Raw genomic sequence first — 21,714 nt, forward strand, 5'->3', positions numbered from 1 at the left:
TGTAAAATTATATTTAAAAAATATATTATATATTTTATTTATGTTTATTTTTATTTACATTTATTTTATTTATATAAATTCCAGTCATTATATTTAGGCTATAAAACACAATACATTCAAAAGCTTAGAATATAACCATAAATGGATATGCTTAGAGAAAACCCTCTTTATCATAAATCACTATGCTATAAGCATTTGCTAAAAATACAAATGTATTGGATTGAACACGGATTCCACCTTGCTCCGCTTCTCTCATCTGTCAATTCAGCGCAAGTAGTTAAAACAGTGAGGATGCATTAATCGGGTGTTGTTTTCCTGTTAGCATCTCCTTTGATTGGTTTTGCTTCAACCACTTGAGTTAATCAATGTCATTAATGTCACATCTACAGAAGGCAGCTGTCTTTAAACAGACATCGCACCACATCTCACACCTCTCAGGCTTTTTTTGCTCTTCACTTTTTGTAATCATCCAACACCGCAACGCTCAACGCGGCGAAATAATATTTTGTTTCACTTCTACTTTTCTGGGTTCCTGCGTGCTTATCGACCTCCCATCAGCTTTTATAAGGCAGGAACAACAGGAAAGCTCAAGAGAATGCGCTGCACTCTCATTTATTTATGTATCTATTTCGATATTTATTTATTGCTCTCCTTGCTAGCCTGCCTGCTCAGTCTGAATGTGAGCAGAATAACAACAGATTTGGGGGGGGTTTTGTTGCTGAAAAAAAGAAACAGAGAGAAATATTGATTTTTTTTCTCTTCTCAAAGTTTTGATTTTTCTGGTCTCATGTAGCATTTCTTAAATATATTTCACTGGTTTTACTGGACATCATGTATGTGGACACTGGACAGGTGGAAATTAAACAAAAATAACTGCGAAACCCTCAATTTTGTAACACATTTGGCCTTGTTTTACAGTGCTAGTTCAAAGTGCAAAACGTCTGTCACTTTCTGTAAAAAAAGAGGCATCCTCTCCACATGCCTTCCCACTTTCTGCTTGGCACGTCTGTGTGTGTGTGTGTGTGTGTGTCAGGGTGAGACTATCAGCGCTGTGTTCAGTAATGGTGTAAGCCCTGGCGTCAGGATGCCCAGTCTGCCAGCTCTCTGTGTGACCTCTATATCTGGCGCCAGCATTCGTCTCCTGTGTCACTGCAGGGGCACTTGTGCTGGCACTGTTTTTCTGCTCGACGCTCCCGCTGCCATGAGGAAAACCATGTCTGTCCATTGCCTTAAGCTTTGAGTTTGTTAGCGACTACCTGCCATTCAGCAGTCGCTTTTTAGCTCTTGTCATATCTGAAAACCCAATCATTTGTGCAAATAAGCACAAAACAAGTAGGTCTGGATCATTTAAGGGATTTATTGTTTTCTGATAACAATTGTGATTCAGAATTCAGTTATAAATAAATTTTGGATTTGCGTTGCTTGTTTGCTAATTTGCACAATTTTTCCAATTTCTTAGATTAAAATATTAATAATTCCTAAAAGCCAAATTATTCTCAATTATATTTAAAAATAATAATAATTGTTGTTGTTGTTGTTGTTGTTGTTGTTGTTGTTGTTGTTGTTGTTGTTGTTGTTGTTATTGTTGTTATTATTATTATTATTATTATTAATTATTATTATTAATGATTTTGGGGTGGCTCAGTGGTTAGCACTGTGGCCTCACAACAAGAAGTTTGCTGGTTCGAGTCCTAGCTGGGTCAGTTGGCATTTCTGTGAGGAGTTTGCATGTTCTCCCTGTGTTGGCGTGAGTTTCCTCCGGGTGCTCTTTCTTACCCCATAGTCCAAAGACATGGGCTATAGGTGAATTGAATAAACTAAATTGGCCATAATGTATGTGTGTGTGGGTGTTTCCCAGTACTGGGTTGCAGCTGGAAGGGTATCCTCTGTGTAACACATGCTGGATAAGTTGGCGGTTCATTCCGCCTGTGTCAGTCCCTGATGAATAAAGGGATTAAGCCAAAGGAAAATGTATGAAGGAATTAATGATTTTAGATATCAATTGATAATGAGTTGCTCACATGTAAGAATGCAGTCGCATTTCACTTTGGATACTACTAACTACTAGCTAATTTGTAACTAAATTTGTTCTTACTTCGGTTGTACCACATTTTCCTAGGGTAAACCTTATTTAGTAGGTTGTAAGCTCTCTTTAAAGTTGTGTGTAGTCGCATTGAATGACGTAATAACTAATAAAAAGCATTTAAATCGTTAAACTGCTTTATAAAACTTAAATGATCAATTACATTTTTATAGTACATTAGATTACAACAGACGACGCACATACCTGCATGCATGCAAAATACACATGAAGTTAATAAAACAATCAACTTGAATTTTTGTTTTATTTCCTACATAAAAAAAAGATCAGGTAGAATAACTCAGTCATGAAGAAATTCTCGTTTTATTTGATTGATACAAATATCGTTGTGAGATTTGGGGAGGAAAATTAGCCTGTGAGTAGAGGGAGATCATTCTTCATTATGATTAAGAGCTCCAAATTGTAAACTAATATCACTGTCGTCTCTTTTCTACCGTTATATATGGGGGGAGGCTGCTGTAAATATTTAGTTGGAACTTCGCGTTACGTTTAAACTCAGTTCAGTGGTGCAATACAAAAATATTAAGTTGTGCGTAAATTGTAACTTAGTGTCCCATTAAGTCACAACTAGGCTATGTTTTAACTTACGCACTGCTGGTGCAACCGGCCCCAATTTACTCAAAATGAAAGTACATTATACTTAAATTTATGCATTTTCAAATAAATAAAAACATTTTAAAAACTTTTACAATTTTTCTTTTTCAGTGTGGGGACTACAGCTTTCATGCCTTAAACCAGAATTTGAAAGCTGTAAAACATTTTTTTTTTATAAAAGTAATCTATACCACTTGCTATTTACTAAGCATCCTTAATCTATATTCGTGATTATCTATTTAACCATTCTTTGAAGTTGCAACTCTTTTAAATGATTTATTCACTGCATGAGAACATCTTGAATCAGTGATTCGGTTCTTCAGCAGAGCTCATGGGAGGGAAAGATTATCAGTGGATCATTTTCATTTTTGGTGAACTATCCTGGTAAACCCATTACACAGCTGCCTGTTGCGGGACTTCATCCCTTTAGCAGTATTTGAATCTCAATTGAGAGTCAAGCAGAGCTCAGTGCAGGTGTGCTGCTGGTTTTCTCCACATTGAACCGCATACCCTTCTCCTAGGCCTAGAGAGAGAGACGCACGTCAAGAACAGATGGAAGTGCTTTCAGCTCTGCGTGTGAGTGCTGTGGTGAGGAAATGTGTCTGCTACCAGCAACTACACAGTTGATGTAGAAACCCATATCTTCTGGCATCGGAAAAGATGTTTTGCTGTTCGTTGCGGTGTCAGAGATTTGTATTTCATTTCAAGCTCTGACTCTAAAGCTGCATTGAATGCCTCTGATTCATTTTTTGCCACCTTCTAAATATGCCGTTTTACTCTAGAACAGATCGCTGCCGTAGCGGCAAGTTTAACTCAGTAGATGTCCATCATTTAGATTTCCTGTTTTTATTGTGCACCAGCCACTAGGGGTAAACAATCCCGGCAAACATTTTTTTGTTTTGTTTAATAAACATCTAATAGACGTCTAAACGTAGACAGCTTGGCTAAAACAAGGCTAAACTTAGCCTGTCAGTGAAAATCTAATAAATATCTATGGATAGCCCAAATCTAGAGTAGTTGTCAAATAGACAGGTTAGACAAACTTTATATGTGTAGTCATTCAGTTCTGTATGTTTGATGACTAGTGTAATTTTGGCCTATTCTTAGATGTCTTATTAGATTTTCACTGACAGCCCAAATTTAACCTTGTTTTAGCCAAGACGACTATGTTTAGATGTTTATTAAACATCTATTAGACATCTTTTTAAAACAAAAAATGCTTGCTGGGATGTTTCCAAAGTTTTATATAGTAAAAAATGGTGTAAATTCCATGGTATATTTCATTGTAATGAAAATTCAGCAACTTCAACAAACATATCAGTAATACACAATATTGTAATTTTATCAATATAGTATTATTAATATTATTAATAATTAAAAACATAAATATTTTATTATGAGGTTTAATAATAATAAAAACAATAAAAATAAGTTTCGTTATTATTATTATTATTATTGTTATTGTTATTATTATTATTATTATTATCATTATTAAATTTATTATATTATGTTACATATTTAGCAGCCATAAACAATAATGTAATTTAACAATATATTATTATTGATATTAATAAAATACACAAATATTTTATTATTAGGTTCAATAATAATAATAACAACAACAACAACAACAATAATAATCATCATCATAATAATAATAATAATAGGTTTTATTATTATTATTATTTTATTATTATTATGTTACATATTTAGCAGCAATAAACAATAATGTGATATTATTATTAATAATAAAATACATAATTATTTTATTATTAGTCTCAATAATAATAATAATAATAATAATAATAATAATTTTTATTATTATTATTATTATTATTGGGGATGCATGGTGGCGCAGTGGGTAGTACAATCGCCTCACAGCAAGAAGGTCACTGATTCAAGCTTCGGCTGTGTCAGTTTCTGTGGCGTTTCTGTGTAGAGTTTGCATGTTTTCCCCCACAAGTATAAAAACATGTGTTATTGGTGAATTGGACAGGCTAAATTGTTGGTGGTGTATGTGTGCGAAAGATGGATTTTTCCCAGTGATGGGTTGCGGCCAAAAGGGCATGCACTGTGTAAAACATATGCTGGATAAGTTGGCTGTTCATTCCACTTTGGCAACCCCAGATTAATAAGGGGACGAAGCTGAAAAGATGATGATGATGATGATTGTTATTATTATTATTAATTTTAATCTAATCATTATTATATTACGTATTTAGCAGCTTTAAACAATAATGTGATTTAAAATATATTATTATCAATTATAATAAAAAATACATAAATGTTTTATTAATAGGTTCAATAATAATAATATTATGTTTTATATTATTATTATTATTATTATTATTATTATTATTATTATTATTAATTTTATCATTATTGTGTCACAAATTAAGCAGCAATAAACAATAATGTTTATCAATATTATTATTAATATTGATAAAATACATACATATTATATTATTAGGTTTATAATAATAATAATAATAACAAAATGTTATTTTTAACAATAAATGTTATTTAAATTAAAATAATAAAATATTTCCAAATAATTTTAATATGGTTTGTCATTTTAAAGCTTGGCGAAGCAGTGGCGCAGTAGGTAGTGCTGTTGCCTCACAGCAAGAAGGTCGCTGGGTCGCTGGTTCGAGCCTTGGCTCAGTTGGTGTTTCTGTGTGGAGTCTGCATGTTCGCGTGGGTTTCCTCCGGTTGCTCCGGTTTCCCCCACAGTCCAAAGATATGCGGTACAGGGGAAATGGGTAGGCTAAATTGTCCGTTGTGTATATGTGTATGTGGATGTTTCCCAGAGATGGGTTGCGGCTGTAAGGACATCTGCTGCGAAAAACTTGCTAAATAAGTTGGCGGTTCATTCCGCTGTGGCGACCCAGGATTAAGCCGACAAGAAAATGAATAAATTAATTTTAAAGCTTTTTCAAAACCAAGTATCACATCTATTTATCACATTTATAAATTTTTGTTCAGTTCATTTTAATTCATTGTGTGTCCTCTCCATGCGGGTCATATCTGGGGCGCAGTGTCTGTGTGCTTGACGGGGCAGTGTAAGAGGTATTGACCAGTTTAGGTGGAGATTATGCTGATCGTCTTGACTGTGTGATAAGCTGCAGCTCATGTCCTAAGCGGAGCTGTCAGGTGCGCGCTGTGCTCCCCTGTGTGGGATCGCTGACTCAGGCGGCCGGGTTTTAGCTCCAGTCCTGACGCAGATTATGACCTTGGCCGACAGTCGTGGGAGGCCTCATTAGCGGCCCTCACTGGGACGGCCCAGAAAAAGTGTGCTAATTAACCTGCTAACAATGTCCTTGCGTAGTGCAGAGCCGCCGTCTGAGGATAATAGCCTTCCTTTAGCTGCCAGAGCCAGAGCTGGAAGATGGAGCTGTTGTTTGGACTGATGATACCCTGTTAAAGGGATGGATGGGGGAATTTGGATGACCTATAAAGAACGGCAGAGTTGTTTCCTAGATAAAGGTTAAATGGACCTTTGCGCTGTGCAGAGTTGCTTAGTTTCATGCAAGTTTTAAATATTTTATATTGCGCTGCTGCCAGATTAGAATAGATGTCAAATTTTGAGTGATGTTTCAGTTTAAGTGCATACTAGAACTTTAACTGTTGTTTGTGTGTGAGTGTGTTTTATTTATTTTAATTTTTGTGGTGCAACTTGAGTGATTGTAGCATTCCCTGTGAAAGAGTTTTGCATATGTTGCAGAAAATTAATGTTTCTTTTATTGATTTATTTAAGGCTCATTTGTCTTTTTTTATCTGGGAGTTTGCCAAACTCAAATGAAATATGAGTTTTCCGATCATAGATTTTATTTTTTTTATTCTTGGGATTGTAGTAACTGATTGTGCTTTCAATGCATTGTGTGAGCTTATTGTCTATAGTAGTTATTAATTTTTGTTTATATTTATAATAATATAATATAATATAATATAATATAATATAATATAATATAATATAATATAATATAATATAATATAATATAATATAATATAATATAATAAATATGATTATTATTATGAAATTAATTATAAATAGATTATTTGAGTAATTTAAGAATCTTAATTACATTTAGTAATTTTTTATGAAGCATTTATATTGCAATATCATTATTATTTTAATTTTTTCATTATATTATATTATATTATGTTATATTATATTATATTATATTATATTATATTATATTATATTATATTATATTATATTATATTATATTATATTATATTATATTTTATTATATTATACTATATTATATTATATTTTACTATATTATATTATATTATATTACATTATATTATGTTATAATATATTATATTATATTATATTATATTATATTATATTATATTATATTATATTATATTATATTATATTATATTATATTATATTATTTTATATTATATTATATTATTTTATATCATATTATATTTAAATTTTATTATTATATATTATATTATATTAATAAATCTTTGCTCTTTTGTTTTATCATTGTCATTATTAGCATTAGTTTTTATTTATTGTATATAAAATAATTAAAAACAACTATTAAATTAAGTATTTACAACATTATACAATACTTTAAAATATATAGTATTACAATGTTGTTACTATTTTATAATGCTTTCGTTGTGGTATGTACAGCAATTATCATAATTATTTATACATACATTTATTCATCCATCCATCCATCCATCCATCCATCTCTACATTACATTATATATTTGTTACATCATATCATATATCATATCATTTCGACCAACAGTTAATCACACTTATTTTACCAATGTACACTAATATATACTGTTGCGCTTCGTCGTAGGTCTGGTTTAGCCCTGAAACATTTGCATACCCTTTACCATACCGGCATGGAGCCTAATGCATACCTCTCAGAAAACATAACTAAATATCACAATGACACAGTGTGCAATCTCTGTCAATCTCAACATTTACTAATCCATTGTTAACATCCAAATTCATGCTTGTTAGCATTAGTTAATGCACTGTTAGTTAACAAACTAACAATGAATGACTGTATTTTCAGTAGTTAAGGTTAACTAACATGAACAAATACTGTATTAAATGCATCGCTCATTGTTTGTTCATGTTAGTTAATGTATTAACCAACATAAACTAATACAACCTTATTGTAAAGTGTTACTAGTGACATTGCATTGCGACACAGACAGAATGCAGTGTAAACTCTCTCAAATATAGTCTGCAATGTGCTGGGGATGCTGGAGATGCGATCACTCGACACAGAAGTATACAGTAAATTGGGCTTTGAGACCATAGCATAATTTGTCCAGCATTATTTTGCTCAATGAATGCTGTCATTATGTGATCTTCAACAAAAGGCATTTCTGTCAGCTCTCTGGATTCTGGGAATGACAAGTGAATATGCAGCCCAGTTCGGTCACGGAGAATAAATTCCAGTACGTGCCGTGTTGTTTGTAGCTGAACTGAAAGCGTGGCAGGCTGACATTATCGAAGCCCAGCCTGTAATCTAGGCACTGTAAAACTAGCATTTCCACTGCCACAAACAGCAGGGCTACGGACCCGCCACAGAAACCCAGAGGATTGTGTGATCCATGTGACAGCCCGTAAAAGCGGCCCTCTTGACACCAGTGCAACCCACAGAAATATGCATCAGATATTCGCTAAATGCTAATCTGGTATTTGAAATCATTATGTGCTATAAAGCGATCAGAGCTGTAATCAGATTGCATTAAAATACCTCCATGACATACTTCTTCTATAGAGACAGCATGGGCCGAGCAGCACTAACAAGGGTTAATGAAGGATGAGAGAGGAGGAAGGGAGGTTGAAGGAATGGCCTTGTCCGCTCCTAATCTGTAAACCCTTCAGCTGGCCTTGAAGAGACGACCCAGGAGAGGAGGGTAAAAAAATAGATGTCAGTTCTGTATTGGGATCAGTTTATAAGTCTATGAAGAGCTCCGTCCTTTAGCCATCTTTATTTATGTTTTCTATGTGTGTGGGTCAAAGATTAGATGTTTCATTTATTTTTATTGTTCCTTTTTGATATACATTTGAAGTCAGAATTATTAGCCTCCCTGAATCATTTGCCCCACATTTATTTTTTTTCCAAAATTTTTGTTTAATGGAGAGAAGATTTTTTCAAAACATTTCTAAACATAATAGTTTTAATAACTCATTTCTTTGCCATAATGACAGTAAATAATATTTTGCTGGATATTTTTTCAAGACACTAGTTTTTAGTTTAAAGAGATCTTTAAAGGCTTAACTAGGTTGGTTAGGTTAACTAGGCAAGTTAGGGTAATTAGGCAAGTTATTGTATAATGATGGTTTGTTCTGTAGACTATCGAAAACAAATATATAGCTTTAAGAGGCTGATAATATTGACCTTAAAATAGTTTTTTAAAAATTAAAAACTGCTTTTATTCTAGCCGAAATAAAACAAATAAGACTTTCTTCAGACACAAAAATGTTATCAGACATACTGTGAAAATTTCCTTGCTTAAACATAATTTGGTTAATAAAAAAAAATTTAAATGGGGGCTAATAATAGTGACTTCAACTGTACACACTTACTTACTAACTTACTCCCAGAGCCGTTTAAATCGAAGGTCATATTTAGCCGCACTATGTTGGTGTTTCGTAGCATCTAATTTTTTACAAGGTGGGTTGTTAGCCCAGTGCTCAACCCTAAACCTGGAGGACCAGGACATAATCACGTACACTACGGACAATTTAGCTTACCCAATTCATCTATAGCGCATTCTTTGGACATGTGGGGTAAACAGTAGCACCCTGAGGAAACCAACTCGAACACAGGGAGAACATGCAAACTCCACACAGAAATGCCAACTGACCCAGCCGGGGCTTAAACCAGTGATCTTCTTTCTGTGAGGTGACAGTGCTACCCACTGCGCTACCATGCCGTCCCACTTTATATACATACAGTTACAAAAAAGTCAAAGTAAAAGAAAGCTATTATTGAAAATATATATTTTTTTGTTATATATATATTTTATATATAATAAAAAGCTGTTAGAATGGCAAAATAAAAAACTAAAATGACAAATATTTAGTATTTTGTGGCTGCAGCAATATTTTTGGGATTTTTTTTTAACAATAATCAATGATTATTTGATTATTGCTCTTTAAATACCCTGCAAAATGTGGTAGACAGTGCTTAGCATATACAAGTACACCCCTCACAAATCTATTATCCTTTAAATTCATATTTTATTAGGAAGCTATACAATATTATATTTGTATATATACATTTGATTAGTCAGTACTGAAGCCAAATCTGGAGATTATCTAACAAAATAACACACGTTAATAATCCAAAAACTAGTACACACAAATTTAAATGTTATAGAAAAATATTAAATACAAATTTTAAAAAGAGGAAAAATCAAGAGAAGCAAAAAATGTACAAGTTTTGTAAAAAAATGTTGTAGGTTGTAATTTATATTGAATTATGTTGCTTGAATTTAATTGTGTTATCTTTCAATTTCTAAATATGTTTAAAATATGTTTTCTAAATGTCTAAATATGTCTAAAATATTATTTTAATAAATATATCTGTTTAATGTATCTGTTTTGTTTAAATGGACCAAAATACATTGCATATATTCACTGAGAAATGGATAAAAATATAGATTTTCAAAAAGTGCTGTACTCAGTTATGCTGAACACTGTATAAATTGTAACATTGCAACATTTGCCTTCCGTAAGTCATGGTCAAAATATGTTTTTGTTTTTGCATAGACACATGAAAATCTGGAGTCATATTAGAGTTTTATTTTTCCAATGATTAAATGCCTCTTTTTTATCTTTGACCTGTAAATGATTTATGTGTAAACATTATTATTCAGGATAATAAAATCTGCAATTACCCCCCTCCCTAAACAAACAAAAAAATAGTTGAAAGAGTGAATATGATTTATGTACAAACATAATTGTTAAAAGATCTAATAAAATACAACTGCCTAATTAACCTTAGATTTTCCGTTAAGATAATATAAAATGTTCTTCTGACTTAATTAAAATCACATTCATAATAGTTATTAACAGTAATTTTAGGGAAATATTAGTAAGATAATATCATTATTTTTCTATAAGACTTTTAATTATGAAAAACATTCATGAAAAACATTATGAAAAACAATGATCAAATAGCAGATGTGATTATATGTGTGAACACCGGAGACCAAACAAATCAAAGAGAGAGCTTGAAACATTTTACCAAGTTGAAATGGTGTTAATTATAGGATGAAGTGAAGTAGATATTAATAGTTTCTCAAGCATTCATTGGTTTTTTCCCCACCTGTCCAAAACAGCAGATCAGTTCTCAGGCTGCCGTTACACAACACAAGGCCTTTTTGACACGGGGCATAAATACCTCCTTAAATATCAGCGGAATTACATACAGATTTTATTTTCCATTCTAATTTCTAAATCCAGACGCTCGCGTTGAATGGTAAAACATCCTCTTTTATTTGCCACTTATCGGGTTCTTTTATGAAATGGCAGATCTCTAGAGATTACACTCATCCCCCGCTCGTCTCCAGAGACCCGAACCATTTCAGCAGAGCGATCATAAAAAGCATAATCACCTGGTTTTAAGCTCATAAACTGCTTATGAGTTGAATGTGTTGATTAGAACATCTTAAGGTTGAAGATGAGACTGGATGAAACTCAAAATTGCTTGACGCAGGAATCTGTCAGCGCTCATTATACGCTTAAAATCCAAAAGACAATGAACGGAGGAGCGAGGCAAAAGAGCCAAAGGCAGAGAGCGTTTCAGCTTTAGGCGACCAAACCAGAGTGCACCGGGTCGACTCAACTTTGTTTGTGGTGGAATTACTTTTGTTTACTTTTTGCAGTTACATCATTCGTCTTCATTTCGGTTTGGTAAGTTTGATTATTTGAGTTCAATTGGTTGTTATTACGTTGGATGTTTTGAAATACTGAGGTGTTAAATATGTTTGTATGTTGTAAATTTGGGTTATGAGTGCGTTTTAAAATACGCATTTTCTTCAATCTGATCAGAAGTGGATGAGGCTAAATACAGGTGTAAATGGGGTCTGATATGTTTTAAGTTTGTCCAGTTTGACCACATGGTATATTGTAGAGGTAGTTAACAACGCATAAGGTCAGATTGCTATTGTTGTGTAGACGCACTTGCGGTCAAATGCGGTCACAAAAGGCCACCTACTCCCCGCCTACTGACCTCATTCTTAAATATTATGCAATGTGTTGTTGAAGCACGCTGGCCAGACAGATTTAAACGTTGATGTCTGAAAGCGTAAGTTTAGTTTGTAGTTAATTTTTTTTAAATATGCTCTTGCCAGTCACAAAACTTAAACAAAATAATAATAAATAAATATTGATTACTTTCAATATCTCCTTTAATTTTTGTACACATCATAAATAGTTCAGGCTTTATAAATATTACACTGTAAATTAATTAATTAACAGGCTCTGTGTTTTCAACACAATCTCACAGCTATTTGTAAGTTTTTGATTTGGTGGCTAATTCTTATGAATTTGCACAACCTCATTTGTACATTTTAGTACGATTTGCTTATCCCCCATTGACAGTTGGGTTTAGGGGCAGGGTTGGGTGCCACACCACCATTTTAAAATCAAACATTTTCGTACGAATGACTTAGCGCTTAAACTGACAAACATGAAATAGTTGTGTTTCCTCATGAGATCAAGCTAGAATTTTGTTATTATTGCTTTTTTTATGTTTATTTATGCTTATGAATTGCATTATAGCTTTATCTGTGCTCTGACAACTTGTGATGTTGAAATTGTTCCATCATCATTTTAGTAGTTTAAAATATATGTATTGTTTAAAAACAATATAAAGAGATTATATCCGTAAATATTCAAAAAAAAAAATACTAGCAGTCTATTACCAGGATTTTGTAAGTTACAACATCAACTCGGGCAATATTTCACTTCCAACTATTAAAAATGTCAATAAAAGTCTTTTTTCTTTTTTTCTTTTTTTTTTTTTTACTTTTTCCTCCAAACCTCTTCTCCAAGTTGCTGGACGAAAGATGAAGGTTCAATAAGGAAATTCAAAAACTAGCCAAAAAAAGGAATGAATCACAAAATATAGTAAACTATTTATTTGCGGATATTTTAATAGTGTGCATAATAATAAATGTTTCCCTAATAAAACCGCTGAATATAGCTGATGTGATATTAAATTCATGCAATTAGATTAGAATAGATTCAAATGTATTGTCATTACACATGTACAAATACAAGGCAATGATATTCAGTTTAGGTCTACCCAGGAGAGCAATAGGAGCAAGTGCAGGATATAGGATATAAGTTATAAGTTGCACTTATAAAAAAAAAACTATGGGTGATATTTACAGATGGATGTACTGTCAACATTATTTACAGGTTGTATTGACTATGAACAGAGATTTGCAGTAGATGAATATCTGTACAGGTTGCTATTAATAATTAGAGGTATGCAGATAGACATGGGCATAATTAAAAATGTATATGTGCAGTGGATATGTACAATTCAAGATGAATTAATTCATAAGTATTTTCAATTTATTTCTTTAACATTTACTAACTTATTTTAACTGTAAAATGTTCATCAATAAACTGTGCGATCTCTTCAAGTGTAAAGTATGTAAAATGGTTCAATATTAGTTGAAAATCAGAAAAGGACCTAAAAATAGACCCTTCCTTATCCGAAAGCCGCCAAAAGAGCACAAAGCAGACATATTTAAATGTCAGGTGTAAACAGGAGTGTGTCTCCATGGTCTACTTGTGATTCGAACATCCAAAACACTTCTTTATACGAGGTGTGAACAAGGCCTCATTTTCAATCTCCTTCTTCTGTTTTTCTTTTTCCAGTCGTGATAGTGATCTTTCAACGATCATCTCCAATCTGCACCACACCCGACAGCACGGCATGCCAGAGGGCCAGTCCTGCTCCGACCTCAGCCTCGCCTCCGCACACACAGGTAAACCACACCTAAACACACATTATTATCCATGCCTCTGCACTTAACAGGATTTTAATTGTTATTTCAGCAGACTTGATTTTCAGTAGCCTCAAATGCGTCATGTGACGTTATCAGACGTGTCCATATGATATACAGTTGAAGTTAGAATTATTAGCCGCCCTTTGAATTTTTTTTCTTTCTTTTTAAAATATTTTACAAATTGCTGACAGAGCAAGGTAATTTTCACAGTTTGTCTGGTAATATTTTTATTCTAGAGAAAGTCTTATTTGTTTTTTTAGCTAGAAAAAAAAGCTGCGTTTAATGTCTTAAAAAATATTTTAAGGTCAAAAATATTAGCCCCTTTCAGCTTTATTTGTTTTTTCGATAGTCTACAGAACAAACCATCTTTATACAATAACTTGCCTAATAACCCTAACCTGCCTAGTGAACCTAATTAAACTAGTTCAGCCTTTAAATGTCACTTTAAGCTGTATAGAAGTGTCTTGAAAAATATCTAGTCAAATATTATTTACTGTCATCATGGCAAAGATAAAAGAAATTAGTTGTTAGAAATTAGTTATTAAAACTATCATGTTTAGAAACGTGTTGAAAAAAATCTTCTCTCTATTAAACAGAAAATGGGGAAAATAATAAATAGGGGGCCTAATAATTCAGGGGGGCTGATGATTCGGACCTCAACCTTGTATATATGGTAACACTTTACAATATAGTTCATTAGTTAATGCATTTACTAACATGAACTAATCATGTACAACACATGTACAGCATTTATTAATCATAATTGAACATTTACTAATGCATTATTTAACATTAAAGTCCATGCTTGTTAACATTAGTTAATGCACCAGGAGTTAACATGAACTAACAATCAACAACTGTATTTTCATTAACTAACATTTATTAAAATTAATAAAAACTATAGTAAATTAATTGTTGCTTGTTTGTTTACGTTAGTAAATGCATTACTTAACATTAACTAATGAACCTTATTGTAAAGTGTGACCGTATATATATATAATACAAAAAAGGTTGAATTTTACTAAGTAGCTCAAACTGGGAAAAATAACATCTTGGTGCACTTGTTATCTTCTTATGCTAATTACATTAAATGCATATAAATATAATTTCTTGCTGTAAATTCCACAATAATATGTCTTTAGAAGGATGAAATATAAGTCCCTACTCTGTTTAAAAAAATCTGTAATATGTATGGTGAAAAATGGGCAGCTTTGGTATGTTTAACTTTATTGGTAAAAATGCAGTAAAAACCATAAAATCATATCAAAATATTATGTTAAACTACCATATTTAATTTTTTACATCTGTACTCTCAAGTACAAATGTCTACATATCATACCTTTTGTTGCATAGACAAAAACACAACCGTAAGCATATGGTCATGAGAACAAAAGCTCATCACAAACAACTTTTCTCAGGAGCAGTCGAGCAGAGAAACATGCTAATATGTAAGATGCTCAGTGTCATTCACATAACTATGAAAAACACCAGCATGGTAGCATACATAAAATTTAAATAACGCAGTAAATGCTATTCATCAACATTAGATATAACATACAACTCTAATGTTCATCACTTGTGAGAAAAAAGAAAATGAACTATTTATTGTCAACAAAAGGGCAAAAATGCAAAGCATCATGCAGGGAATTGTGGGAAAGTTAATTCACGGTTATTAAGTGTATATACTAAGGAAATACACTGTTAACCAGGTAACAGATTTTTACTGTAGTCATTTTACAGCTTTGTAACACACAAACACATTGCAGTGCAGTAGGTCTACAATGCTTATTGACTGTACACAAAATACATCATATTTGATTAATATACTTTTTAATGGGCCACATGGTGGCTCAGTGGTTAGCACTGTTGTCTTACAGCAAGAAGGTCGCTGGTTCTAGTCTCAGCTCTGTCTGTTGGTATTTCTGTGTGGAGTTTGCATGTTCTCGTCGTGTTTGAATGAGTTTCTTTTGGGTGCTCCAGTTTTCCCCACAGTTGAATTGAAGTGAATTGAATAAACTAAATTGGTCATAGTGTATGTGTGTGAATAAGCATGTATGGATGTTTCGCAGCACTGGGTTGCAACTGGAAAGGCATTCGCTTTGTAAAACATATGCTGGATAAGTTGGAGGTTAATTTGCTGTGTCGACCCCTGATGAATAAAGGGACTAAGCCAAAGGAAAATGAATGAAAAGATTTTAATTGTTTTGACCACTTAGAGAACTTCATGTATCAAATATGATACTTTAGGCTTTTGGATTAGGAGGTAGACACTTAGTTTCTATCTATGTTACTCTCAGTGTTTCTTTTGTATAATTTACAGAGCACAATGGAATATCAGGTTAAAAAAACTTTCATTTAAATTTTTTTTTTTTTTGGTGTATTTTCATAGCAGAACAACAAGAAATTTTTAGAAAGGTGGTGTGCCAAATGAAAAAAAGGTGTTGTCAAATCAGTGAAATCTGCATTATCTGCACTATAATCTTGATTTTATAATTATTTCTATGGCTTTCTATCTGTGTTCATCTGTTTTATTGCTCTGTTTTTACAGGGTGTTTGCTTTAATTGATGTTGAACAATTACGCTGACTGCGTGCTAGTATTTTAATTTGTTTTAATTGGGATGATTGAGGGCTATAAGCTCATTACTCGCTCCATTGTGGCCATCTTCATTCCATTACCTAATGCTCTTGTCTTCGCCTCTTCTTAGCACACAACTTAAAACTACTCGCTGTAAATAGCTTTATTTGTCATTAATCTTGCGCCAAACAGAAGGACTATGGGACGTACTGTGTTAATCTCCTTGGTCATCTGAACCAACTGGTCACTTGCAGATAACTTGAGTAATTTTGATCTGTTTCTACTGTTACATTAATGTTACATTAATCTAATGTTACATTTTTGTTTAGTCTTAGAATTATACTATAGTTTATTATTTGATTTAAGTAATACTTTTTAATAGTGTGATTGACATGGTTACTAAATATTGAGTCTTTTTCACATTCCTACTCATGTAAAACAAATAAATGAATTATAAGTGACCATAACTTAAAAATATTAATATTTATATTTACTATTTTATATATATTATATTATATATTAAAAGTTAATATAAATCTTATAATTTATATAAATTATGCTTTACATCTATTTTAAGGTTTATGTACTAATTTAATATGTCTGTAAAATTATTTAAATGTTTAATTTATTTCTGTATTTTTCAGCAATTCTATTTAATACTACTACTACTACTACTACTACTACTACTACTACTACTACTAATAATAATAATAAATTTTAAATAATAATAAAATTATAATAATAATAAAATAATAATAAAACTTATACTAATAATTAACTAATAATTGTTTTAGAAAAAGAAGAAAATATTTTTATATAATAATAATAATAATAATAATAATATTTATTATTATTATTATTGTCGTTATTGTAATAATTAATATTATAATTATAATTATTACTATTATTATATAATAAAAATATTTTCTTCTTTTTCTAAAAACAATAATAATTACTAAAATATTTAATTTTATTTATTTAAAATTATTTAACCAATTTCCTAAATTTTAATATGTTATAATTCACTTAAGACATTGGTTGCTTATTTGCACAACATTTTTGTATTCTTTAGGTTGTTGTCAGTACTCATAGTTAAACCATACTATAATACATCCTACTGCAGGTTTCTGGTAAAATGGCCATATGCGAATATGTGTCCAAATCCTATTACAGTAGCATCGGCCCAGCATAATAAAGTCTTAAGCCAGTATCCCAGTATCCCCTACATCTCTCTGATCTAATGGCTCTGAAGATGGATCGAATCACCTTTTCTGGCCTAGAGCTTTCCAGCCAGTCTAGAGATCTAAAGCTTGGGTTAAAAGCAAGACTCCTATAACCTAAATGGAAGATGCTCAATTAATCGTCATCCTAATTGAAGAAGACACAAAGGAATAAGAGCGGAAGCCACCTGCGGCGTGGCTGATGACCAAAATCTGTCAGTTTGAGCATTGAAAAGAGGTTTAACGGGCGCTGTAAGCAGCTAGACTCATGTCTGTAAACAAGTCCAATCCGATCACCCAGCGCGTCTAATTCTGTCTGCCAGTGAAATTAGAGAGCCTCCGTCTCTGGGCCAGGTTAGGGGTCGAAAGCATGCAACAGGCTCATTTGCAAATGCACATTTACTACATCTTACGTAATGTACCAGTAGGGCTGTGCTATATTATGAGATTTTCTGGGGAGTCTAACAGTATTTAAAAGCAGAAATGAAATAATCACTGAATTATATTAATAATAAAAAAATCAACTATACCGTTTTAATTGAGCACAAATGTATAATTTCCATTAAGTTACAAACATTTAATTTATTGTGCCCAAATGTTTAAGTTTGTTTGAAACTATTACAGTCAGGCCCTAACAACACATGCAAATAATACACTTTCAGACTAAGATTACATTTATCTCAGGTGTACATTTATTTACTTACATCAGTGTTTGAACTCTCATCAGTGAATGTTAAACCACACTCAACAGAACTAAACTGAACTGCAACACTGAAAACGAGACTGACACTGTCTAAATTTTCTATAATCACCTATGTGAAGCTGCTTTGACACCTACATTGTAAAAGTGCTATAGAAATAAAGATGAATTGAATTGAACTGAATCAACATTCATATATACCTAATGGTCTGTCACAATGTGGTTTTGGACTGTTCGGCGCCATCTTGTGTCTGAATAATGTGCAGATTAAACCCGATTCACACAGGGCTTCAGCATCAACGCTTGATTGAGGGCGTGTCTGAAGTTGGGGCTTACATGATTGTCATAGCAGCGTGAGCCAATGAAATTAGTCAGCAATCGGCTACTGTTTGAGCATGTGTACTTGCATGCAGTGATCTGATTGGCTGACGCTTCCAGTGGCGCTTGAAAAGTTGAGAAAGTCCTAACTTCTGCAGCAAGCAATGCCGCAATGCCATGTGAATGGGCCGTTAGTGTATACTCCATCAGCTGTTTTAGTTACTGTCAGCTTTGTGTTTTTGACTGTTTGCTGCCATCTTGTGTCGGAATAATGTGCAGGTTAGTGTATACTCCATCAGCTGTTTTAATTTCTGTCAGCTTTGTGTCTTTGACTGTTTGGCGCCATCTTTTGTCTGAATAATATGCAGGCTAGTGTATACTCCATCAGGTTAAAGGTTAAATGACTCCACAATGTTGGTAACTGTAATGTCTTCGATGTCACTACTGCAGTCTCATAAATCGCAATATTGATGCTGAAACGATATATTGTGCAGCCCTGATATATATCATATGGATGATCTTAAAGTCATATTATACTCTAATGTTTCTTTTGTGGTGTCACAGTATACATTGTTTATGTAATAAAACATTTTCCTCATATGAATGACTGCGATCTGGTTGTGAATAACAGAAACGTTAGAAAGTTGCAAGCTTGAAAGTACAGTGTTTACATTTAGCATTTTCATTCATTTTCTATTATGCTTAGTCCCTTTATTAATCTGGAGTCGCCACAGCGGAACTGCCAACTTATCCAGCATACCTTTTATGCAGCAGATGCCCTTTCATCTGCAACCCATAACTGGGAAACTTCCACACACCCTCATTCACGCACATACAATACGGACAATTTAGCCTACCCAATTCACCTGTACCACATGTCTTTGGACTTGTGGGGGAAACCGGAGCTCCCGGAGGAAACCCACACGAACATGGGGAGAACATGTAAACTCCACACAGAAACGGCAACTATCCCACCCAAGGCATGAACCAGCGACCTTCTTGCTGGTCCAAAAACCTGTGCTATATGTGGTTGATCTAAATTGTCCATAGTGTATGTGTGGGTGTGAATGAGAGAGTGCATGAGTGATTTCCAGTACTGGGTTGTGGCTGTAAGGGCATCCACAGCATAAAAGTAGTTGGCGGTTCATTCCGCGGTGGCATCCCCTGATAAATAGGGGCATATTTTCATATTTGAGCATGGGCGACGCAATGGCGCAGTGGGTAACACGATCGCCTCACAGCAAGAAGATTGCTGGTTCGATCATTGGCTGGGTCAGTTGGCATTTCTGTGTGGAGTTTGCATATTCTCATTATGTTCGCTGGGGTTTCCCCCACAAGTCCAAGGAAGTGGTATAGTTGAGTTGGGTAAGCTAGAATTGGCCGTAGTGTATGAGTGTGATTGAGAGTGTATGGGTGTTTCCCAGTGATGGGTTGCAGCTGGAAAGGCATCCGCTGCATGTGTAAAGCATATGCTGGTTAAGTGAAATGGTCCTTTTGTGGTCAATATTAACTCAGTGAATTTACAGAAAAGGTACTAGCTTATATCGTGATAGATATCGTTATCAAGATATGAGATAACTTATCACGATATGAGATTTTTTTTGTCATATTGCCCAGCCCTCCGTATCAGTATGATGAAGGTTGGTCTTACATAAGTTTAAATCAAAGCAGGCGTAAGTGTTCGTTTTTCCTTGTTCAGCCGCGAGACTCCAACAGCTTTTTTTGTGCTCCGTCACACAGTCTCTTTTACTTCCTTTCAAGTCTGACTACTTCTGCGGTTGAGCAAGAGAGAGAGAGAAGAAAAGGTTGGAAAAGTGCAGAACAAATGAATGAGCAGAGCGTCGTGTGCTATCAGGGGAGGGTGGACTGCGAGACAGGCGGAGGAAGAGGAAGCCGACTGCCGCGCTTGGGTTGCTTTGCACCGGAGAGGCCCGTTAATTAAATCTGAGGGACAGACATGAGAGCTGACCCAGGCGTCAGTGACGGAGCAGAGGCGGCTCCGCTCCCCCTCCTCTCTCTCTCTCTCTCTCTCTCTCTCTCTCTCTCTCTCTCTCTCTCTCTCTCTCCGTCCGTCCGTCCGGCCTGCTGGCCTCAGTGAGGGATGGGGGAGGGCAGGGCGCCGGCAGCTCGTCTGGCTCTCTGTGTAGACTCCTAAACGTGGCTTTGCGGTCAGACCAGAGACTCTTAATAGGCGTATAAGGTGTTTTTGCTTTTTTTCCCCTCCCTCTCTGCCGCTCTCTTGGTTTCCTAAAGGCAGACAGGAGCGTCTGGTGTGTATCTGGATCAGGGAATAAGGGTTCTGAATTTGTACATTATAATTTTAATCTATGAAGACGAAACATTTGCATGTTTAGACAGCAATTGAAGTGTCCAGTCGGTGATTTTGTTTGCTTTCTCTCTTAAAAGTACTCGTCCATTGCATTATCATTATACTATGGGTGGGCTGAAGGCACTTTAAATCACTTTGAATGAAACAGGTTATCAAATGTGTTCACATATACACATATTTAATCACCTGTGCAGAAATCTGATATATGAGCAAATATATAAAACCCCCTAAATTATTAGCCCCCTGTTTTTTCCCCCAATTTCTGTTTAACGAAGAGATTTTTTTTCAACACATTTCTAAACATAATAGTTTTTATAACTCATTTCTAATAACTGATTTATTTTATCTTTGCCATGATGACAGTACATAATATTTGACTAAGACACTTCTATACAAAGTGACATTTAAAGGCTTAACTAGGTTAATTAGGTTAACTATGCAGGATATTAAGCAAGTTATTGTATGATGATGGTTTGTTCTGAAGACTGAAATGTTTTTTTTTTTTAAATTAACCCTCTCAAGGCAGGTGTTGCTGATTTGCAACAGTTAAAAATAACTACCTTATTACTCCAGATACATATTTTTGAGCTTTCTTTACTCAGAAGTACCACTGCAGGACTTTGTTGTCCATTAGCAACAAACAGTTTCCCCACTTGCTCACCAGATGACACACACAAAAAAAGTTTCTTGGAGTACCACATGACAAAGTGACTAGGAAACATGAATTACTCAATGAGGATTTGAGATATTGGATTTGGATCCCATATTGTTTTTGTTGTTGTTCTGCCACTGAAAAGCAATTTGTTACATTGTTTGAAAAATTGTATATAAAAAGGTATTGTTCATAT

The 21,714-nt window shown here is 33.7% G+C and overlaps 1 protein-coding gene across 16 annotated transcripts in view; it reads left to right on the forward strand.

Annotated features, from left to right (window-relative positions):
• Positions 1–21,714, forward strand: part of samd11 (sterile alpha motif domain containing 11) — a 103,703-nt gene that overhangs the window by 36,167 nt on the left and 45,822 nt on the right. For 12 of the 16 annotated variants that reach the window (XM_073938974.1, XM_073938975.1, XM_073938977.1 and 9 more), the window contains one exon: positions 13,593–13,702. In XM_073938974.1, the coding sequence (XP_073795075.1) occupies positions 13,593–13,702 (110 nt within the window). Of the gene's footprint in view, positions 1–5,819; positions 6,182–11,503; positions 11,613–13,592; positions 13,703–21,714 lie in introns of those variants that run through there. The other 4 variants (XM_073938983.1, XM_073938987.1, XM_073938989.1 and 1 more) reach the window with 3 other exon arrangements.

Source organism: Danio rerio, chromosome 23 (assembly GCF_049306965.1).
Source record: "Danio rerio strain Tuebingen ecotype United States chromosome 23, GRCz12tu, whole genome shotgun sequence".
Taxonomy (NCBI): Eukaryota; Metazoa; Chordata; class Actinopteri; order Cypriniformes; family Danionidae; genus Danio; species Danio rerio.